This window comes from Pelophylax lessonae (genome assembly GCF_965119305.1).
Source record: "Pelophylax lessonae genome assembly, chromosome: 12".
In the NCBI taxonomy this organism is placed as follows: domain Eukaryota; kingdom Metazoa; phylum Chordata; class Amphibia; order Anura; family Ranidae; genus Pelophylax; species Pelophylax lessonae.
Window position 1 is genome coordinate 88,458,024 of NC_138779.1, and position 24,513 is coordinate 88,482,536.

Genomic DNA, 24,513 nt, shown 5'->3' on the forward strand with positions numbered 1-24,513 from the left:
AAAATATTGGTTTTTTTTGTTTGTTTTTTTATTTTTTCAGAATTGTCGCTCTTTTTTGTTTTATAGCGCTAAAAATAAAAATCGAACAGGTGATCAAATATCACCAAAAGAAAGCTCTATTCGTGGGAAAGGACATCAATTTTATTTTCGGTACAGCGTCGCACAACCGCGCAATTTTCTGTTAACGCAGTACCAAATCTCAAAAAATGGCCTGGTCATTAAGGGGGCAAATCCTTCCGGTCCAGAACTGGTTAAACCACATTCAACTCACATGACATGGGAATGTGACCAGCTTTTAATGGAACCAGTTCACATCTGTCCGGGGTAACCTCGGTGCGATTTCATAAAGGGTCCCGTGCGTTTTTTGGGTCTGGTGTTAGCCTGAATTTGCACATGAACTGGTGAACAGAAACGCACTGGATCCCGGACTGCAAACCGCAGCTGGACATATGTGAATCTGGCCTTAATCACACCTCCTAACTAATTTCTTTAATAGCACTCCAGGTCTGCAAACTGCTGACTCCAATTAGCTTTTGTTAAAGTAATAAGTCTGGGTTGACTAAGGCCCCTTTCACACTATCCGTCCGTTGGACGGACTCCGTTTATCTCAGCGGGAATCGATCCGCCGATCCCCCTGCTAAGCAGGAGGATGACAGCTGTGTCTCTGCACTGTGTGCGGAGACACAGCTGTCAGTTCCTAATGCATCTCTATGGGGGAATCGGATGGGAACGGACCGTCGGTCCGTTCCCATCCGATCCGCTGGACGGATGGAAAATAGGGTTTCTGGACCAAAACCGAAAATGCAGGATGCCCTTGGCCGAAAACCGAAAATGACTTTTTTCCCCCAAATAATTTTAAAATATGTAGAACAGGGGCATACACCAAAAACAGGCAGGCGTACACTTGTAGCTGCCACCCTGTCGCAGTATAGTGGTTAATTGAATTACCAATGGTATTTGTATTATGCAGCATGAGGGGGTTAATGTATTGTCACTGCTGGTCACTGATGAATTTAGTGACCGACCAGTGGCAGTTAATTAACCCCTTTGTGCTACATTAGTGCAACCAGTATCAGTGTTAATTAACACTGGTTGCACTGATACTGGTTGCACTAATGCAGCACAAAGGGGTTAATTAACTGCCACTGGTCAGTCACTAATTCATCAGTGACCAGCAGTGGCAATACATTAACCCCCTCATGCTGCATAATACAAATACCATTGGTAAGCTCGCCTCAGCGTCCCTACCCCCCTGCCTCAGCGTCCCTCACCACCCCAATGCAATCTCCTTACTTTCACTCGGCTCCTCCGGTGTCCTTCCTTTCAAAAAACCCGCCTCTGGCCGGCGGCCCGCCTCCCGGTGATGTCACTACTACTATGATCTGTGCATCTGTGCATCGCTTCACTTCCCTGTCAGCGGAGATAGATGCATGACAGGGAAGTAAAGCGCTCACATAGTTATAGCTATTAGCGGCCGCTCGCCCGCCCCGCCCTGCGTGTTAGTTCATTCATGCACATTGTAGTAGTAGTGACATCACCGTGAGGCGGGCCGCCGGCCAGAGGCAGGTTTTTTGAAACGCACTTTTCTGATGTACTTTGACAGGGGAGAATTCCCCCAGCACCTGGCAGACAGTTCACTTAGCAGTCACTGAGAGTCTCCAGTACAAGCTATCAGATGTTAGATCTCAGCAGTGTAGGCAGGCATGTATCTCCGCTGACAGGGAAGTGAAGCGATCACATAGTTATAGCTATTAGCGGCCGCTCGCCCGCCCGGTGTGTTCATTCATGCACAGATCGCAGTAGTAGTGACATCACCGGGAGGCGGGCCGGCGGCCAGAGGTGGGTTTTTTTTTTAAACCTGCGCTGTGCCCGCGGCGGCCATCTTTAGTATCGGCATATTTAACCCATTTTCGGACGAAATGGAATAAGCCCATTTTCGGCCGAACATTTTGGTGCATCACTAACTGCAAAAATAAAAAGAATAAAGTTAAGATTAAGAGATTCACATACTTTTTCTTGCCACTGTTAATACTTACCAAGTCCCCCCCACTCTTAACCTAAAACATAACTCCTAATGCTTAATTATAACTTTTAGGCCTTATGCACGTTATGAATGTTTTTTGTGAACTCTCCTGGACTCCTTGCTTCCTGGCAGCAGCGTTTTGGCAGGGAAAAAATGCTTGACAGTTGTAAACGTGTGTAAACATGTTTAGGTTCATCAAGCACTTAGGTGTATATTTTATTGGCCAGAATAATACTTTATTCTGGGTATTAAAATGAATTATTGCCCAAGCGCTAAACGCACCTAATGTTAACACCCATTTTTTTCTTCCACACTGCTGCTGCTCCTGGACTCACTGGTTGCGTTTTTTTTAATTCTGCCTCTAAACGCCTCTGCCAGTGAACTCCTCTAAACGTCTGTGTGTGCATGGACACATAGGCTAACATACCGGGGAGTTTATAGGCAGGAAAAAAACGCCAAACGCCCCTAGGAGCAGCAGAAAAAACATCCAGTGTGCACAAGGCCTTAACCTTTTAAGCTCCTGACCCTAATACTAACCTACTTTAATCTTTAACACTATTATTTAAACTATACAGCAGCCTTTTCACCTTCATCCTGAGCCCCAACATTAAAAACCAACAGTTCTGCACCATAAAAACAAACCATGCCAATGAATCAACTCGAAAAATAAATACTCTGAGTAGTGGCCATAACAGCTTTTAATGCGTTGTGTGAATAATTATCCATTTTGTTTTGCCTGCCTGACAGTTTTTTTGTGCTTTGTTAGGAAATAAAGAAGAAGCAGCGGGCACAAGAAGAACTAACCAACCGGCCACAGTCCCTTCCTCTCCCAGACGTAGTGCCAGATACAGAAGCCCACTTTGGTCAGAATGGAGCTCCACTGTTGAACGGTCATGCCCCCTTAGCAGCAGCAAATCACCCCGGTCTACAACAGCCAAACCGTAACCATGGACTTTTAGGGGGTGCATTGGCTAATGTCTTTGTCATAGTGGGATTTGCAGCCTTCGCCTACACAGTCAAGTATGTACTGAGAAGCATAGCCCAGGAATGATGGGATTTACCAGGGGCATCAAGAAGAATCTGAGACCAAACTAGCAATAGTCGGGAAAGAGCAAATGAACTGCTAGAAGACAGACTCGCTCAGCACCACGCTCGGGTCATTTCTATTTGTGCTACAGTTGTGCAAAGTGATATATCAGTTGGCTCATGGGTTTATTATAATAATAATATATATATATATATATATATATATATATATATATATATATATATATATATATATATATATATATATATATATATAATAATATGAACTTTTTTTTTTTTTTTTTAGAACATGAGATGAGTGGTTGTGTATTTTCCATGACAGCAAACTAAACAGAGACCCTGTACTATGTTCACTGCAGCCTCTGGTGCTTGAATCAGCCGGGCATCTTCATTTCCAACATCTGCTTTAATCCAATGAATTTCCTCAAGCTCTTCTTTAAAAGCTGTCAAGGAGAGGGCTATGTTCTCTGTACTGGATCCGTGATGAGATGTGGGCCTGTCATCTGCTGTAGACAGTCTGGTCAATTCCAGCATACAGGCTCCAAAAAGATTGGTCCAGTTTTGTACATCCGCTATCCAGTGATAAAGTCTGAAAGTTTAATGTTGACATTTTTACATGTCCTCTTTTTTTATTTTTATTTTTCCCTGTTTTAGTGTGTAAGTTTTAGCTCTGAAAGTGAGGTGAAATTTTAAAATCAACTATGGAATGATTGTATCACTTGATTTATATCCCGTTAGGAGTGGATATTAAAAAGGTTTATTCAGTGATATTGAACGTAGGAAACTGAATATTTGAATAGTATTTTACCTACATGACCTATTCATCTGGTAGAGACTTAAAGGATAACAATCTAAAAACATCAATGTATTCTTTATTGCTTCATAACTGTCCTTTGATGTGGCGACTGCATTAGTTTTGTTTTTTCAGGCTAAGAACATATTTAGCAAGTACAGAAATACATCCTAATCTCGTTAGAAATGCAGTTTCCATGTTACTTCCTGTAAGCATAAAATAATATATCGTGTTTATTCTGTTAAGTATTAATCTTCCCATTTCTGTGTAATGGTGATGAACAAAGTCAGACCTATTTGAAGTCTGGCCTGAGTGGCCACCATCCTCTCAATAGTTACAGTGGAGTAAGTGTAGTCACTCAGGGACAGGAAGAGTCGGCGCAGGATCACCAGGTGAAGATAAAGAAAGAAAAGCCTGAAAAAAAAAAACAAATGCAGTACCCCTTTTAAGGACTTGAGAGCTACAATATATTGCATTTTTCTTTTTGATTGCAAATGCACTTTAGGGCTGAAGATACACCTATTGTCAATCGCAGACCATGAAGTTAATCTTGCATTCACCATACGCTAGGCTAAAGTGAATCTCTACTTTGCAATGCAGAACCAAACACCAGGTTCACTTTAATGCAGACCTTCCTAGCAGCATACCCTGGCCTTCCCTTTTGCTCCCACTCTGTTCAGTTCAGCTCCCAGGAGAGAAAGAAAGCCCTGCATAAGTTAGGTTGCTGGATTCGTAGTTTACGTGGGTGGCTCATGGGCAGGGCGGTTGATATATGATGGCCTTGTTACTTCCTCCTCCATACCTGGCAGTACTTCTACATGAATAGAGTAGCAGTGGTCAGAAGGAAAGTGTATGTTGGAGATTTATAGGAAATTTAAAAAGAAACTTTTTTCTTTGCACAAGTTTACTTTAAAGCTAAAAAATAATCTGCTTTTGCCTTCTCTGGTATATCCTTTCTTCCCCATATCTGCATTCAGGCTGGGAAGAAAAGGCTAGATGATGCTAAATGTCCTCCAGCTAGGAAATAAGGCTGGCTCCACTTGACCTACTGCAGCATCTAATATACACTATAAAAGGCTCACATTGTGCTGTGAAATCTGAATAAGCAATTTCAGGATAGGAGAGGAGCCTGTACAACTGTGCAATACTGAAGGCAAGATTGTAGTTCAGTTTTAAAGCAAAACGAGTTGCAATTTTAATAATTGCTAGATGTTACTGTAAGCTATTATGGCAGAAGCGACTGTTTGTCTCCTTTTGTCATAAGATCTTTTTTTCTGTCTGCTAGCAATATTTTTTTCAACTGTATGCTGACTGCCATGCATGTGCAGCTCAGTGTACAGTCCTGTAATATGTAAGCATTATCTTTGGCCAGTCAAAAGCAAAGGCAGAGAAAGAAGACTGCGGACCAGGAAGGAGACTGGGCGAAGATGGCAGCGATGGGAGTTACAAGGGGGAATGTGAGCAATGAACAGAGATTCACCGAGAGGTAAGTGTGCCATAATGTGGAAGTATATGCCTTGCCAATTATTACAAGGAGTACAGTTCCATGTTAAAATACATCTATAGTAAAATAAATGCAAATAAAGCTGATCTAAACTGTAAACTTAGGTTTGCTTTAATCAGATATAGTATGGAAGGAAATAAGTCCCCAAATCGTTACCAATCAGCTGTGCAGATCCATGATGCTCCATTTTTGGGTTACGTGACCTAAGCTTAGAACTATGGGTGTTAAGAAAGGTGAGATATTGTTTGTTTGTTTTTTATTATAGTTGATAGGTAGATAAATGGGGTCTTTTCTGTGATGTTGCTGCTATGACCACTGTACTGTTCTGTTGTAGCATCAGCTACTATACATACAGTATGCAGCTCTGAGTTCCCAGTGGCAGTCTGGGCAACTTGCCCTCTGCTGCTGAAACAAAATTGAGTTGGGCTAAGTGCTTCTCATTTTTTTTTTAACACAAGGATTCCGCTAATTGACCGAAGTGGAAAGGGGACCAGTCAATAATGTCATGTTCTCCACTTCAACCAATCAGAAAAGGCCTTGTATTCATTGATAAAAATACAAGGACACATCTGAATTATTGAGGAACACTCAACCCGACTCATTTTTGTTCCGACAGCAGATAAGATGCCTGTACTGGTGCCAGAGGACAGCTCTGCATAATGTTTGTATCTTATGCTACTACATTATGAAACGGTGCTCACGACGTCTGAATAACTTGGTAATAGAAATCGCTTGTTTGGTCTAAACAAACTATTTAAAGTGACAGAAACTTGGACTTTTCTTTTGAATAGAAGTATTTGTGCCCAGAGCTTATCTTTAAGAACTGAGTTGCAGCATTGCAAAGTCATATCCAACTAATCATAGCTGCACACACACACACTAGCTGTAGAATAGAGAAGTGGTAAATTGGGGAAAAGGAGCATTTGATTGTTTTCTTCTCAACAGCCAAAATCACACAAAATGCAAAGTTCCATAGAGTGTTAGACATTTATCCACAATGGTGCACTATGTTCCATAGACATTTCATAGAAGCAGAACATTATATAAAGCAGACCTTCCTTCCTGAGGCTTCTCGATGACCTACCATTTGTACACTGCTCAAACCTATCCAGTGGTGAGTCCTTCCCCAGCAATATTTTGACACTATTTAGCTACAGCTGATCTGTAGATTGTCAGCAGTAATGTGCAGTACTGCTGCATCTCACAGGGAAAAAAATAGTGCAATGACTGCAAATGACCTGACATTTTATACATTCACTGGCAATTTCTACATTGATAACTGCTCTCCCTTCCAGGTCCCTTTACCTGAGTGTCAGAGATGTCCTATAGAAGACACGAAGTACCAGCAGAAGTATCTAGTGGCTGCTTACTTGGGAAAGCTAGGGAGCTGCCGATTGGAGCCTGCAGCAGACTCAATTCACAAAGTGTCAAAATTACACTGTCGGGGTCAGCAAAATCACTAAAGAATTAATATGTGAAGGAAATGGGTTTATGCATACCTATCGGTTTTCCCGTGTCCTAAATCTTCATGTTGTAGAGGATAGGGGGATGGACTGGTATGTTTAAACAGGGTGGTTATTTTTGCGAGTTTGTTTACCCCTTTTACTTTAACACAAGGATTCTTTATTTGAGCCATAGTACTGTAGTGTTCATATCTTTTTGGATCCTTACATTTTTTATGTGTTAGCTTTGTATATTGAACCCTCAATTCACAATGCTAGGACACCATAATATAAGGATATTTATTAATTATTTCTCTATCGTCCATTGACAGACGCAGCCTCATCTCCATGAGCTGTGTGGGTTATGCTGCCTCCTGCAGGAGTAGTCTAGGCAGTACGTTAGTACAAAGTTTTTACATATACATGGCCACAGGGCTGTCCCTCCAGACATAACCCTCACAGACACAGCCCAGAACATCAGTTTGTTTCTGCCTAGAGAAGGAGTAGGACCTAGGTTTCCTGCTGGGACTCCGGTCTCAGTTTTTGTATTCTTTTCAGAATATTTTCTTTTATTTCTCTTTACTCACTTGCTAGCGTTCAGGGAAGAATTTCCTGGTGATCTACAAGCAACAATGCCAGCTGGGGCTTCGCACTGGATAATCTAGATCCTTATGGTCCCCCCAGCCTGGCCTACGAGTGTGAGCAGGTTATAGTCCCACACTAGGCCTAGCCACGACGGTGCCTCTTTTCCAGATGGGGACGAGCCTGCGAGCGGATGCCTCGCCGGACACAACGACCTGGAACGCCCTGAGTCGCAGCGTACCCCTCGGCTGGCAGCACCCCCCTCTTCGGGTGGGAGGCAGTCTGCCCGGAGCAGAGCCCACCCTGTCCATGGTATGATGAGTAAATGTGCCCCCCTTGCCCCTGTTGACCTTGGGGGGATGTGGGCCCTCTCCTGGGGATAATGGGATTTGTGCATTCTGAAAGATCCCCCTGGTCTTGCCCGGTCTGTATGTCTTACCCCCCCTTCCCTGTTCTGCGGGGGGCTATGTGGCTGAGGTGCCGGGTGCCCTGGGGGGGGGGGTGGCATGGTACCTTGGGCTTGCTGGTTCCTGTTGTGGATCCTGAGGCCTTCATAGTGTCGGTCCCTGGCCGCATGGCTCGCCGTGGCTGCCGCCATCTTAAGTGTGGGCAATGTTCCATAGACTTGTATGGGGCAGCCATTTTCCCTGAGCCTCCTATTGCATCTGTATGGGCAACCATGTTTGTGTAGCCTTGTGCTGCACTGAGCAGCATGACCTTTCATTCAGGCGAGATCACTTCCTGTGCTCTGTTTCCTGCTGCTGGCCGAGGTCATTTCCTGTCTTTCTGCATGCTGCTGGAACGAACAGGAGGACGTTTTCTCTGAGGTGGTACAGTACTGGGGTCCCTGCGGACATATCCCTGCACGCTCTTCTGTTAGTTTAGTTTAAAGGGGATCTCTGCAGACCGATGCGATCGGTGGTGGGAACCACGATCGGCGCCTCTTAAAGTGACAGTACTCCGTTATTTGCAACTTGCAATATGGAGTCCCAAACTGAATTCACCCTCAGACACACTCTGAGTAATTCCTGGACAGTCCGGATTGCAGTCACTGGCCGCAATTTCAGCAGCTCTGGAAAGCCTGGCGACAAAAGTTGATTTAGTCATGAAAAAGGTTGCTAGCCGAAAACGACCGCTGCCTTCTCCGTCTATGGAGGTGTCCTCTGATTCCGAGGATGATGAGGTTGCCCCGGATGTTCCCCTTCCTGAGGTGTCACTGTCCTCGCAGTCAGATGGTGAAGAGTATCTGTCCTCTTCAGCCGCAGTGCGGAAACGCGCTTTAGTGGAAGCCTTGATTTTTTCAGTACGGGACACTTTAAAATTGGCTGCTGAGCCCACGCTGGCATGGACACGGGTGACTTTTTGCTCCCAGAAGTCTCAGAAAGCTGGCAAGGTTTTCCCTTGTCTTGACACTTTTCACGATATTGTGAATGACCAATGGCGGCGCGTTAAGCACGTGTTGGTTGTACCAAAATGCTTTAAACGCCGGTATCCTTTTGCTGAAAAGGTCTCCAACCGTTGGAAAGTGCCACCTAAAGTGGACCATCCTGTCTCCAGATTAAACAAATCTACTCTTGTGCCTGTGAAAGATTCCCCATTTTTTACGGATCCGGTGGACAGGTGGGTGGAATCCCTTTCCTGCCATCGTCACGTGTTGGCGGGTTCCATTTTGAAACTGGTGTTTGTGTCTGTTTTAGTCTCAGACGGTGACGGAATGGACTAGGGGTTTGTGGGAGTCTTTGGACCCCGACACTGTTCCTCTAGAACAACTGGAACTGTTGGACCAGGTGATCGAGGCTCTGGTGTTCCTGTGTGATGCGGCTCCCCTGGTTGCCAGGGTTTCGGCTGTGGGCATTGCCTTGAGACGCATGGTTTGGCTGAAGAGCTGGTTGGCTGACCAAGCTTCTAAGAGAGCCCTAGCTGACCTCCCATTTCTGGGAGAGGGTTTGTTTGGTGACTCCATCCTTTTCTGCTCACAAGCGTTTTTTTTTTTTTTTCGTGCCTCCGGGGCGCCAGAAAAAGGTAAGCCGTTCAGAGCTTCTTGAGGGGCTAAAGAGCATTGGGGTAAGCCCAAGGCCGGTCAGTCCGGTGCTGCTGACAAGTCCCCTTCAGCATGAAGATGCGCCCTCACCCAGCTCAGGGGTGGGGGGGGGGTGTCTGTGCTTCTTCCAGAAACCCTGGACTTCCTTCATTCAGGACGATTGAGTTTGTGAACTGATTTGTTCCGGGTACAAGATCGAATTCTGGTCCCGGCCAGGGGACAGGTTTATTCAGTCAAATCTTGGCCTGTCTCCAGAGCGTTTGAAGGATCTGCAGAAGGCTGTGCAAGATCTCCTGGCTCAAGGGGTGATTGTGCCGGTTCCCCAGCAGGAACACTCTCAAAGTTTCTATTCAAACCTGTTCTCTGTGCCCAGAATGGAGGGCATGGTGCATCCAATTCTGGAATTCAAAGCTCTGAACCGCTTTGTGCGGGTACAGAAGTTTCAAATGGAGTCCATTCGGTCAGTGGTGGCATCACCACTTGAATCAGGGAGATTTTCTGGCCTCCATCGATCTCAAGGATGCATATACCCACATCCCCATTTTCGAGGGACACCAGTGATTCCTCCTCTTTGCGGTGGCAGAGGAGCACTTTCAATTTGTGGCGTTACCCTTTGGTCTCGCCTCGGCTCCCAGAGTATTTACCAAGGTCCTGGCCCCTGTGCTGGCCTTGTTACGTCGGCGAGGTATCGCCAATGTGGGATATCTGGACGATCTCCTGTTGCGAGCAGTCTCTCACACAGATTTGTTGGGTAACATCTCTATCACAATTCAGACCCTTCACGAATTCGGGTGGACGATCCATTTAAAAAAATCTGCTCTGATGCCATCAGTACGGTTTACTTATCTGGGGCTGACTCTCAAATCTGCTCTGGCGAAGGTCTTTCTCCCCCTGGACAAACTTCAGAAGCTGCAAAAAGCAGTCTGGTTGCTGATGGCGACCGATCAGTCCTCCTTGCGGGCTTGTGAGGGCCCTGGGTCTGATGGTTTCAACCTTCGAAGCAGTCCCGTTTGCTCAATCTTACTCAAGACCTTTGCAAAAGGAGATTCTGGCAAAATGGAACAGAGATCCGCAGCCATTGGACCAGAAGATTTGCTTGAGCCATCTTACAAAATCGGCTCGCTCTTGGTGGTTCCGGTCACCTGCCCTGTGCCAGGGCAAGTCCTTCTGCCAATGTTTTGTATGGTGGTCACCACGGACGCCAGTCTGTCGGACTGGGGTGGAGTTCTGGGGAAGCTCTGTGCCCAGGGGACTTGGGCGATGGAAGAATCTTCCTTGCCGATCAAGATTCTGGAGCTGAGAGCGATCAAGCTCTGCCTGCTTCACTGGACGGGTCGGCTACGCGGCTCTCTGGTTCGGATACAGTCGAACAATGCCACAGTGGCTTAAATCAATCATCAAGGGGGTACCAAGACTGTCTTGGTGGCCAAGATTCTGTTATGGGCTGAACAAATTATATTCCCCCATCAGCACTGCCCCCTTCATATATCCCCCCATCAGCACTGTCCCCTTCATATATCCCCCCATCAGCACTGTCCCCTTCATATATCCCCCCCCATCAGCACTGTCCCCTTCATATATCCCCCCATCAGCACTGTCCCCTTCATATATCCCCCCCATCAGCACTGTCCCCTTCATATATCCCCCCATCAGCACTGTCTCTCTTTACATCACCCCCCCCCACACACACACACACACACACACACACACACACACACACACACACACACACACACACACACACACACACACACACACACACACACACACACACACACACACCACTGCCCCCTTATATCACCCCTTCCTTTAGGAACTCTGACTCTTTGTCCTTGCGTACGGTCCTTTCAAAAGTTTGGCTGCGACCATTTCGAGATGGATCAGTCAGACGGTTGTTCAGGCTTATTCACTCAAGGGTCAGGTTCCTCCCTTCCCTTTTGAAGACTCATTCTACTAGAACGCTGAGAGACTCTTGGGCTTTTCGCCATCAGGCCTTGGTCGTCTGTGCAGATCTTTTCCAAATTTTACAAGGTGGATTTGTTGGCTTCTTCGGATGCCCGTTTTGGCTGCAAGGTTTTGCAGGCTGCTGTTTCATAAGAGAATGTTTTTTGTTTCTCTTAGGGGTCTTTAACCTGGGTGAGCTCATGTTGTTTTGATTGAGCTTCATGTTACCCAGTTGGCTAGGTTTAGCCTTTTGGTGTTTACGTTACTTTCTGGTTGCGTTTTTCCCACCCCTCATGCCTATACTGCTTTGGGACGTCCCACACAGCTCATGAAGATGAGGCTGCGTCTGCCAATGGTCATTAATACAGTGCATATTTTTAGCACTGATCACTGCAATCGTGTCACTGGTGCCCAAAGAGTGTTAGTGTCAGAATGTCAGCCGCAATATCGTAGTCCTGCTATAAGTCGCTAGTAAAACAAATAAAATATGCCATAGTTTATAGATGCAATAACTTTTTGGAAAACCATTCATCATATGCTTATTGGGTTTTTGTTTACCAAAAATATGTAGAATACATGTTGGCCTACATTTATGAAGAAATTTGATTTTTTTTTTTTTTTTTTTTTTTTTTTTACAATTTTTTTTTTTTATTGGATAGGTATAAAGCGTAAAGTAAAAAAAATTTTTTTTTTTTTTTTTTCAAAATTGTTGGTCTTTTTTGTTTTATAGCGTAAAAAAATAAAAACTGCAGAGGTGATCAAATACCAACAAAAGAGCTCTATTTGTGGGGGGAAAAAAGGACATAAATTTGTCAGTTAAAGTAACGCAGTGCCATATCGCAAAGAATGGGCCTGGTCATGAAGGGGGTAAATCTTCTGGAGAAGATTTACCCCTGGAGAAACATGAGGGTCAAGACCCTTATGTTTGTTTTAAAACCTTATGAATTGAGCCTGAAGTCACCAAAATGCCAGAAGGGAATGAAGTATCTATGAAGCTAAATAAGTGAATCTCACTCCTTCCATTACAGGCTCCATTCACAAATCTTTAACACAAGCATGAGGATCTTTACTTCACGATGGCCCATACACTCTTGCATAAATGATTAATTGCTATTCTCATCAACCTCTCCTGATGGAAATAATCGATCTATAGTCCATAACCCATTTGATCAGTATGCCCCCACATGTAGGGAAGTGGATTTCGTTCAATAGTTGTAAGGTACAATTGCAATGTGTGAATCCCTGTTGTCACCATGCAATCTGATTGAGGTGGATAAGCCGGGCTGTGATGTCACACTCTCCACCTTGTCCAATCAGAGAATGCTTTGATTTCATTCAGAAGATGCAAATCATTCTCTGAATAGAGCTCGAGCAGAGTGGCCGATATCCTGTATTCACAATGGGTCAGGCTGGCTGCTCAGCACAGATTCCAGAAGCAGGCAGAGATTACTGAAGTGGCTGTGTCTTTTGGGGGCATGTTTCCAAGTTTCCAAAAATGGATTGGCTTTCAAAATTCATTTATTGTTCATTATTCCAAATTACATTTTCTGTCATCCCAGGCCTTTGGAAAGTCTTCAATTTTTTTTTCTTAAATTGCAGTCCTCAAGAGATCCTTAAACCGCCTTAAAGTGGTTGTAAAAGTTTTTTTTTTTTTGCCTTAATGCATTCTATAGAAAAACCTTAAGGCTTTACAACCACTTTAAGCTGAATATCAAGGCAAAAAAAAAAAATAAAAAACATATGCAGCAACTCCTAAGCATTTCCACTTGTTTTATCTCTTTATAGACTCTGCACATACTGAAAAATAACCTGCTGATATTCCAGAGATGCACTCAGCTAATTAGCCCTATTGTGGACTAAATGGTGTCAGTCCTGCCCGCCCAGTTGTGCTAAACCACTCCACCACTCCTAGGTCTCTACAACATAAAGGCTAATCATCCTGTAGTCCAAGATAAGAACTACAAAGAGGCTATTATTATTATTTCAGGTACTTGTATAGCGCTGTCAATTTACGCAGCGCTTTTACATATACATTGCACATTCACATCAGGCTACATAGTCTTTTTAAGATAGCACAGGAAGTGTGGAGAGGACATAGGAAAACTATGAATTTTTGACAAGCTTGGCAGGATTTTTTTGCATGTATCCAATAGTAATAACAAAATTATTCAAATAGTATATTAAACAGACCAAAAAAAGGAAATGCGATTTCATTAGTAGGGTTAACAGACTGTATTCCACAAATTTTCCTTTGTAAAAACTTAGCAAACTGTTTTTTTTTTTTTTTCAAAACAATTAAATTGATACAATCATTTATAATCAGTGAGTGCTAATTATTGTACAGTTTACATTTAAATATCAACTCCAATTTCACAGGGAAAGAAATTGGCAAATAAAAAAAAATATACAATTGCAACACAAGTCATATTGTGAATAGATGTTATTAAAAAATACCTTTCCTTTTAAATCTACAGCGCTGTCATTTCCTGTAAAATGCAATATGGCTACCTGGAGGTGTTCTGTTCACAGATGGTGTGCAGAGTGCAGAACAACCCCTCTGAAACGAAAATCTCATCTAAAGAGATGAAGACCCTGCCACTTTCCTCCAGAGCCCTGCCCAGGTGCAGCAGCTGATTGATAAAAAAAAAAAACTTCCCAATAAAATTTACTGTGCACACGGACACAAACAGCTATTTTTTCAGAATAACAAAAAGTAGGAATCTGCAAAAAAGTTTGTTAAAATCCTTGTAATGTACATAGATCACCCAAAGGGGAATGTTTTTTTTTCTCAACTCTTTCATTCTCATTTTTTTGTACAGATTTGTTAGTGTTCCCTCTGGTCGCCATATGTATTTCAAACAGTGAAATCTGTATTCATACTAAATTACTGCTGAGGAAAAAAAAAAAAACTTAGGGCTCGTTCACACTAGTGGGTGGGGGGTTGTAAAACTCTGCAGTTGAGTTGCGCTTGTATCGCCCCTCAACCACTATCCCCTTTAGATGTGGAGGCAGAGGCTGGGGGTGTACACATGCTTAAGCAGGAATTGTACCACCTGTCCTTCAAATGAATGGGGCTACTCTGCATGCACCCCACAGCCACGTGCTATGGATGCTGCTCACTCTTCAGAGAGCAAAGCTAGTGTGAACAAGCCTTTAGGGCCTGTGTTTCCGCTTTTTGATTGCATGAGATGGATTTCACATTCAAATATATGAAAATGCTAAACCCACTTGAAGCCAGCCTAAATGCAGAACCCTGAAGGATTTCGGAAACATCTTGAACTGGTACTTCGTTACCCAGAGACCAGACTCCCAAAGATGACACATTAGGATATGGATACCTATTTTCAGTTAAATGGAATTTAAAAATTGCAGCTACATGACTACTATAAAGGTACCTAGACTTGTTAACACTTTGTAATTTGTAATTGCATCTCTCTGAAATTAGCTGTGGTACTAAGCCGGAAACCTAAGTGTGTATATACTGTATATGTATACATACAGGTGCATCTCATAAAATTAGAATATCATCAAATTGTTATTTATCTATCGTCCATCGACAGATGCAGCCTCATCTCCATGAGCTGAGTGGGTTATGCTGCCACCTGCAGGAGTAGTCTAGGCAGTACATTAGTACAATACTTTTAACATATACACGCCCACGGAGCCGTCCCTCCAGGCATAACCCCCACTGCCACAGCCCAACTCATCAGTTTGTTTCTGCCTAGAGAAGGAGTAGGACCTAGGTTTCCTGCTGGGACTCCGTTCTCAGTTTTGTATTCTTTTCAGAATATTTTCTTTTAATTTCTCTTTACTCCCTCAATAGCTAGTGTTCAGGGAAGAATTTTCCTGGTGATCTACAAGCAACAATGCCGGCTGGGGCTTCGCACTGGATAATCTAGATCCTTATGGTTCCCCCAGTCTGGCCTACGAGCATGAGCAGCTTATAGGCCCGAGCTAGGCCTAGCCATGACTGTGCCCTTTTCCGGATGGGGACGAGCCTGTGAGCGGATGCCTCACCGGGACGGGATGACCTGGAAAGCCATGAGTCGCAGCGTACCCCTCGGCTGGCAGCACCCCCACTTGGAGTGGGAGGCAGTCTGCCCGGAGCGGAACCCACCCTGTCCATAGTATGGTGAATAAATGTGCCCCTCTTGCCCCTGCTGGCCTTGGGGGGATGTGGGCCCTCTCTGGGGGATAATGGTATTTGTGCCTCCCAAAAGATCCCCTTGGCCTGCCTGGTGCCTGGTCTGTGTGTTCTATCCTTCCCTGTCCCAGGGGGGGGGGGGGTGACATGAAGCATTGGGCTTGCTGGTCCCTGTTGTGGTTCCTGAGGCCTTCATGTGTCGGTCCCTAGCCACATGGTTTGCCGTGGGCGCCGCCATCTTAAGTGTGGGCAATGTGAATTTTTCCCCATAGACTTGTATGGGGCAGCCATTTTCCCTGTAGCTTGCTATTGCTATGTATGGGCATCCATCTTTGTGTAGCCCTTGTGCTATGCTGGGCAGTGGGACCTTCCTCAGGCAATATCACTTCCTGTCCAGTTGTTTCCTGCTACTAGTTGAGGTCACTTCCTGTCTTTCTCTCCACACTGCTGGAAGAATCAGGACGGTTTGTCTGAGGTAGTAGAATACTTGGGGTCCCTGCGGGCATATTCCTGCCATTTCCACTGTCAGTTTAGTTTAAAGGGGTTCCCTGCAGACCGCTGCGTTCCACTGTCAGTTTAGTTTAAAGGGGTTCCCTGAAGACCACTGCGATCGATGTTGGATACCGCGATCTGCACTCTTAAAGCGACAGTACTCCATTTTGTTTGCACAATTTTGGACTCTATATTGTAATTTGCAATCGCCCTCAGACCCACCCTGTGCGACTCCCTGACAGTCCGTATCGCAGTCGCTGACCGCAATTTCAGCAGCCCTGGAAAGCCTGGGGACCAAAGTTGATTTATTAATGAAAAAGGTTAATAGCGGGAAAACAGCCATTACTTCTGAATCTATGGAGGTGTCCTCTGGTTCAAAGGCTTATGGGGTCACCCCGGACACCCCCCTACCCGAGGGGTCGCTGTCTTCACAGTCAGATAGTGAAGAGGATCTGTCCTCTTCAGCTGCAGCACGGGAATGCGCATTAGTGGAAGTCCTGATTATTTCAGTACGGGATATTGTAAAATTGGCTGATGAGCCCACGCCGCCAGGGATGCGGGTGGCTTTTGGCTCCCTGAAGTCTCCAAAAGCTGACAGGGTTTTCCCTTGTCCCGACACTTTCCACGATATTGTGAATGACCAATGGCGGCGCGTTAAGCACGTGTTAGTGGTGCCTAAACGCCGGTACCCTTTTGCATCCTGTTTCCAGATTAAACAAATCTACCCTTGTGCCTGTGGAGGATTCCCCGTTTTTTACGGATCCAGTGGACAGGCGGAATCCCTTTCCCGCCATCTTCATGTGCTGGCGGGTTCCATTTTGAAACCAGTTTTCGTGTCTGTGTTAGTCTCACAGACGATGACGGAATGGATTAGGGGTTTGCAGGAGTCTTTGGACCCCAAGACTGTTCCTCCAGAACAGCTGGAACGGTTTGACCAGGTGATCCAGGCTCTGGTGTTCCTGTGTGATGCGTCTATGGATGTGGCTCCCCTGGTGGCCAGGGTTTCGGCCGTGGGCATTGTTTTAAGACTCATGGTTTGAGTTTTACAATAGTACAAACTAACAGGAAATTAAAAATAAGATCAACCATTTAAAGGATCCAACAAGTAGAACACGAGTTTAAAAGAAACAAGCAATAGTGCAAACATTAAAGCATCTAGGTAAATCCATAATTCTCTAGTTGAAGAGTGTGACTAAAAGAGGGCGAAGGAGTGGAAGCCAAGAGCAATAGCAAGGTAAAACAACAAACTGTTGATTAAAGCTAGCTGGTATCATTGGATGAGTTAAAGCGGAGTTCCGGGCAGAGAAACGTTTTTTTGTTGAACATACCCCCGGGACAGTCAGGGCTAGCACATTCCACAATGGCTAGCCTCTGATCTGTCCCGGTTCGCACTTACCTTTTAGAAGAAATACTTACTTAGAAATTTTCTTCCACAGCGTTTCCATCTCGGTTGTGGGCAGCTGAAGCCGGTGCGGTCCTCTTCTCTGTCTTCTTCCGCGTCTTCGTGTCCCAGAATGCACTGCACCGGCCCCTCTCGTCACTTCCGGCGCGGCGCCGCATTCCTAAACAGCTTCTGGGCATGCCCAGAAGCTGTTTAGCAGGGGAATGCGGCGTCGCCCGGAAATGACGAGTGGGGCCGGTGCGGCGCATTGATTCCTGGGAGCTATGACGTTTAGCTCCCAGGAATCATCGCGAGGCAGGAAGTGACGGGGTGAGCCGCGGCGCTGGAGGAGGAAGCTGTCATAGGTGAGTATTTACGATCGTCAATAAAAAGGTGAGTAAACAAAAAAAAAAAAAAATAACTATCCAATTCCTTTTCAGGTGCGGCATACCTAGCGGAGGGGCACAAAAAAAAAAAATCTTTTTTGTGCCCGGAACTCCTCTTTAATCAAGGGCCTGACTGGCGGGTAGAGAACTCTTCTTCCTCAATCCTCCAAGGGTAAACAGTTTTTTCATGCCTCCGGAGCGCAAGAAAAAGGTAAGCCGTTCAGAACTTCTGGGGGAACTAAGAAGCCTTGGAGCAAGCCCAAGGTCAGTCGGTCAGTCCGGTGCTGCTGACAAGTCCTCTTCAGCATGAAGGGGCGGCCTCATCTGGCTCAGGGGTGGGGGGATGTCTGCGCTGCTTCCAGGAACCCTAGACTTCCTTCATTCAGGATGATTGGGTTCGCAAACTTATTTGTACTGGGTACAAGATCGAAATCCGGTCCCGGCCAGGGGACCGGTCCTTTTTCGTATCTTTACCTGTCTCCGGAGTGTTTGAAGGATCTGCGGGAGGCTGTGCGAGATCTCCTGGCTCAAGGGGTGATTACGCTGGTTCCTACGCAGGAATGCTCTCAAGGTTTCCATTCAAACTTGTTCACGGTGCCTAAAAAAGGAGGGCAAAGTGAGTGCAATCCTGGACCTCAAGGCTCTGAACGGCTTTGTGCGGATGCAGAAGTTTTGAATGGAGTCCATTCGGGCGGTGGTGGCATCTTTGAATCAGGGGGATTTTCTGGCTTCCATCGATATCAAAGATGTGTATCTCCACATCCCCATATTCGAGGGACACCAGCGATTCCTCCGCTTTGCGGTGGCAGAGGAGCACTTTCAATTTGTGGCATTACCCTTTGGTTTCTCGGCTCCCAGAGTTTTTAGCAAGGTCCTAGCCCCTGTGCTGGCCTTGTTACGTCGACGAGATATCTCCATTGTGGGATATCTGGACGATCTCCTGTTGCGAGCAGTCTCCCATTCGGATTTGCTGGAAAACGTCTCCATCCCCATTCAGACCCTTCAGGAATTTGGGTGGATGATTAATTTCCACAAATCTGCCCTGACACCGTCCGTGCGGGTCACTTATCTGGGGCTGATCCTCAACTCTGCTCCGGCGAGTGTCTTTCTTCCCTTGGACAAGCTTCAGAAGTTGCAAAGGGCAGTTGGGTTGCTGATGGAGACTGATCAGTCCTCATTGCGGGCTTGCATGAGGGCCCTGGGTCTGATGGTCTCGACCTTCGAAGCGGTCCTGTTTGCTCAGTCTCACATGAGACAATTGCAGAAAGAGATTCTGGCAAAATGGAACAGAGATCCTCGGTCCTTGGACCTGAAGATTCGCTTGAGCCATCTCAGGAAGTAGGCTCTCTCTTGATAGCTCCAGTCACCTGTCCTGTGCCAAGGCAAGTCCTTCCTGTCCATGTGTTGGACGGTGGTCACCATGGACGCCAGCCTGTTGCGCTGGGGTGGAGTGCTGGGGAAGCTCTGTGCCCAGGGAACTTGGACGACGGAAGAATCTTCCTTGCCGATCAATATTCTGGAGCTGAGTGCGATCACGCTCTGCCTGCTTACGCAGCTCTCTGGTTTGGCTTCAGTCGGACAATGCCCCAGCCGTGGCTTACATCAATCACCAAGGGGGCACCAGGAGTGCCCTGGCAGCCAAGGAGGTGGCCGAGATTCTGGTGTGGGCGGAACACAATGTTCCGGCTCTCTCCGCAGTCCACATCCCAGGTGTGGAGAATTGGCAGGCGGATTACCTGAGTCGTCAGGTGTTGGATCAAGGGGAATGGTCCCTTCATCCAGAGCTGTTTTTCTCTCCTGTGTGTCCAGTGGGGGACACTGGAGATGGATCTGTTTGCATCTCCTCTCAACAGGAAAGTTCAGAAGTCTCTGAATCCTCTGGCCGACGCCTCAGCAGACGCGCTCTGGTGGCTCCTTGGAGTAAAAAAAAAAATTTTAAATTCAGAAATGTTGGATTACTGAAAAGTATGTCCATGTACAGTATAGTGTGCACTCAATACTTGGTCAGGACTCCTTTTGCGTATATTACTACATCAATGCGGGGTGGCATGGATGTGATCAGCCTGTGGCACTGCTGAGGGTTAAACCAGGTACTGGTACTTTTGGCAGTGTTGGCAGGTGCCAAGTCCTGCTGGAAAATGAAACCAATCTCCGTAATGCTGGTCAGCAGAGGGAAGCATGAAGTGCTCTAGAATTTCCTGGTAAAGCTACGCTGACTTTTGGACCTAAACACAGTGGACCAACACCAGATGACAAGGCTCTCACCCCTCCCCTAGCTGAGCCTAGTGTACAGCGGGGTCACCTTGGTAGAAAACGTAGGCTAACCTGAGGTGCGGAGTCTAAGCGCCAACTGGTATTCACCAGAGCTACTGATGGTGGAGATTGACTTCACTGCTTGTTGGCACCAGGTCACGATCCTCAGGGTCGCCCCACCATGAGGTGAGCGATTTTGTATCTGGGAGGAATAATAGGAATAGATGGAGCCGTAGTCAAAGAAAGTCTTAAGCCAATGGGAATCGAGAGCCAGGAAGGTTGTCCGTCAAAGCCAGGTCATACAAGGAGGACCACGGAAACCAGTAGATAGCCAGCAGGGATGCACCTAGAAGCACAAACACACAAAGGACTGGAAGCCCCCAGGTGGTATATATATCCTGTGTGCAACCTCATCACTAAGCGATGCCCAGAAAGCAGCAGGAAATTATGAAGCAATCGGAGTCTATAAAAGACAGCAGTCAGCACATGTCCAAGAAGGCTGCAGACAGTAAGGCAAGGTAAGACCTTGACAAAAGCTCCCCAAATTATCAGGGACTGTGAAAAATGGTGTATTTAATTTGGAAATCCAGGTCCCAGAGTCTGGAGGAAGAGTGGAGAGGCACAGAATCCAAGTTACCTGTGGTCCAGTGTGAAGTTTCCACAGTCTGATGATTTGGGGAGCCATATCATCTGCTAGTGTTGGTTCACTGTGTTTATCAAGTCCAAAGTCAGCGCAGCCATCTACCAATAAATTCTAGAGAACTTTATGCTTCCCTCTGCTGACCAGCTTTTATGGAGATGCTGATTTCATTTTCCAGCAGGACTTGGCACCTGCCCACACTGCCAAAAGTACCAATACCTGGTTTAATGTTCATGGTATCACTGTGCTTGATTGACCAGCAAACCCACCTGACTTAAACCCCATAGAGAATCTGTGGGGTATTGTCAAGAGGAAGATGAGACGCCAGACCCAGCAATGCAGACAAGCTGAGGGTCGTTCTCAAAGAAACCTGGGCTTCAATAACACCTCATCGGTGCCACAGGCTGATCGCCTCCATGTCACGCCGCATTAATGCAGTAATTCATGCAAAGGGAGCCCGACCAAGTATTGTGTGCATACTATACTGTATATGAACATACGTTTCAGTAAGCCAACATTTCTTTATTAAAATTCCTTTTTTTTTTTGTTTTTATTGGTCTTATGTAATATTCAAATTTTCAGAGATACTGAATTTTGGGTTCTCACTAGCTGTAAGCCATAATCATCAAAATTAAAAGAAATACTTGAAATATTTCATTCATAGATCATTCATACATCATTCTGTGTGTAACACATCGATTATATAATATAGGAGTTTCACTTTTTGAATTGAATTACTGAAATAAATTAAACATTTTGATAGTCTAATTTTTTTTGAGATGCACGTGTGTGTGTGTGTGTGTGTGTGTGTGTGTATATATGTATATATATATATATATATATATATATATATATATATTGTTCAGTTTCAAAATTTTGATACCTTGAAGCAATACAGCAAGATCCATGCTTTTCCATTTCTTCAATGAAATGCTTTTTTGTTTAGTGGTAAGCTCTAAAAAGGCATAGAAATCCAACAATTCTTTACCTGCTGCTACTGCTGCCTCCCAACTCTATTGCTACATCACATGCTCTGCGACTGACCATGCTCTGCGTGCTCTGCGACTGCAACTAACCGTGCTCTGCGACTGACCGTACTCTGCGTGCTCTGTGACTGACTGTGCTCTGGGAGGACCTGTGAGTACCTGAGTGTCTGGGGTGTCAGTGAGTGTAGTGGAGTACCAGAGGGTGAAAAAGTTGAGATAGGAAACAGCCACACAGGATAGACTTAAATTACTGAATCCCCATTAGATTAGTAGGTACAATGCCCGGCGGGTGTGGAGATGCGATTCGGTGTACATCTTGTGGTATGTATACGTTCCTTGATCATACGATCAACGGCGAATACAAATGCACAAAATGTAAGCACGTTGCTTCCCTGGAAGCTCAGGTCCTGAATCTAGGGAAGCAGCTGGCAGCACTGAGACGAATGTAAATACCGAAGGAGAGCTGGGATCGTACCCGACAGGTGCAGGCTGGGGCTTGCACAAAGGTGGGCGGAGAAACGGAGGTGCAGGCATCAGAGCCGAGAAGATGGGTGACAGTTAGGAAGGGTAGAAGGGAAAAAGGCAAGGAGGTCGATCCTGGGCTGGAGCACACCAATAAATACGCCCCGTTGCGTGATGTTGGGGAAACCAGTCAGGGACCAGCATTGCTGGAGCAGAGCAACGCCCCTAGCTGCCAGGGGAAGAACTCCTCCAGTGAGGACGGGAGAAAGGGAAAGGAAAGACCGGTTCTGGTGATAGGGGACTCCATTATTAGGACAGACAGTGCAATCTGTCACAAAGACCGTGAGCGCCGAACAGTCTGTTGTTTACCGGGAGCTCGGGTTCGGCACATCACGGATCGGGTGGACAGATTACTGGGCGGGGCTGGGGAAGACCCAGCTGTCCTGGTACACATGGGTACCAATGACATAGGCATAGGCAGAGGTAGATGGAGAGTCCTAAACGATTTCAGGGACTTAGGCGCTAAGTTTGAGGAATAGGACCTCCAAGGTAGTATTTTCAGAAATACTACCTGTACCTCAAGCCACACCAGAGAGGCAGCAGGAGATTAGGGAAGTTAACAAGTAGCTGAGGAGCTGGTGTAGTAAGGAGGGTTTCGGGTTCCTGGAGAACTGAGCCGACTTCTCAGTCGGCCACTGGCTCTTTGGTAGGGACGGATTGCACCTAAATGGGGAGGGTGCAGCCGTACTGGGTGAGAGGATGGCCATAAAGTTAGAGGGGCTTTTAAACTAGGTGATGGGGGGGGGGTACAGATATAGAATTAGCCAGCAGGGAGCAAGATTCAGAGGGCACAAAGGGGGACATTAGCGGTAGGGTGTTCAGAGCCCCTAAACCTAAGGTGGGTATGGGGAAAATTCACAAGAGCAGCCTAAAAACAACATCAAAGGAGGATATATGCAACCGGTCAAAATTACAAGGTTTGTTTACCAATGCCAGAAGCCTGGCCAACAAGATGGGAGAGCTGGAGCTACTGAGGTACGAGGAGGACTTAGATTTTGTGGGGATAACAAACTTTGTTTGACAGCTCTCATGATTGGATGGCGACCATTCAGGGGTATTCCCTTTATCGCAGGGATAGAGAAGGTAAAAAAGGGGGAGGAGTATGTAGGGCCGCTGATAGGGGGGGACCACCAGCCCTCTTGTAGGGGGCCCTAGCACACAGGGGGGCCCACACAGAGAGGGGGATTAGTGATGGATAACAATTACAGAAATCTTCCTCCAGCACCTGAATCTGATCTGTCCCTCTCCCTGCTATCAGCTTTTATCTGTTGAGAAAGAGACAGTCGTCCCTCACTAATCCCCCTCCCTTGTGTGCCCCCCCCCCCCCCCTCCAGCACTTATCTCTGCTCAGGAGTTTATTTGTAAATAAAAAATTGTTTTATTTAACATGTCTGTATATTAAGAACAGTGTACAGGTAAATATGAGGGATGATATTAATAATGGAGCTATGGACGAGGCAGAATCCCTATGGGTAGAACTTAAAAGGGAAGGCACTATGGGGAAGGTAATATTGGGCGTATGCTATAGGACCCCCAACCAGAGGGCGGAGGGGGAGGCGGGCCTCCTTTTACAGATAGGATTGGCAGCAAGGATGGGAAGTGTCATTATAATGAGGGGAGGTGCATTCAGCCAAGGCTCGGCAGTTCCTAAATGTTTTTTGCAGGACAATTTTATGGGTCAGATGGTGAATGCACCGACAAGAAACAATGCAGTACTTGACCTACTGATTACCAACAATACAGACCTGCTACTGCTATAGAAATACGGGGCAACTTAGGAAACAGTGACCATAGGTCAATTAGAGTTAGATTCAGAATTTATCATAGTAATAGGAAGCACAAGGGTAATATAAGGACACTGAATTTCAAAAGAGCCAATTTCCCAAAACTGCGCTTTCTGCTAGAAAATATCAAATGGGATAGAACCCTGGTAACAAAGAACACGGAGGAAAAATGGGAGTGCTTCAAGAGCATACTAAACACAGGGATTGGCCAGTGCATTCCAAAGGGAAATAAATTTAAAAGAGCAAAACTAAACCCTGGGTGGCTAAACTCCAACATAAAAATGCATATTAATACTAAAGAAAAGGCCTTCAAAAAATACAAGACTGAGGGGTCATTGGCAGCATTTAAGCACCACAAAGAGTGTAATAAGAAATGTAAAGACGAAATCAGGGCGGCTAAAATAGAACACGAGAGACATATAGCGGAGGAGAGTAAAAAGAACCCCAAGAAGTTCTTTAAGTATATAAACAGTAGGAAAGCAAGGCCAGAGCACATTGGCCCCATAAAAGATGATAAAGGAAAAATGGCCACAGAGGACAGAGAAAAGG

The 24,513-nt window shown here is 45.7% G+C and overlaps 1 protein-coding gene and 1 pseudogene across 2 annotated transcripts in view; both read left to right on the plus strand.

Annotated features, from left to right (window-relative positions):
• Nucleotides 1-3,259, plus strand: part of UBE2J2 (ubiquitin conjugating enzyme E2 J2) — a 53,276-nt gene extending 50,017 nt beyond the window's left edge. The window contains exon 7 of the mRNA XM_082273193.1: nucleotides 2,790-3,259. Within this exon, the coding sequence (XP_082129319.1) occupies nucleotides 2,790-3,074 (285 nt within the window). The 3' untranslated portion in view covers nucleotides 3,075-3,259. The remainder of the gene's footprint in view (nucleotides 1-2,789) is intronic.
• A 2,031-nt stretch (nucleotides 3,260-5,290) lies between these two features.
• LOC309568877 overlaps nucleotides 5,291-24,513 on the plus strand; it is a 36,351-nt pseudogene continuing 17,128 nt past the window's right edge. The window contains exon 1 of the transcript in view: nucleotides 5,291-5,349. The product of the transcript in view is annotated as an uncharacterized misc_RNA (transcript). The remainder of the gene's footprint in view (nucleotides 5,350-24,513) is intronic.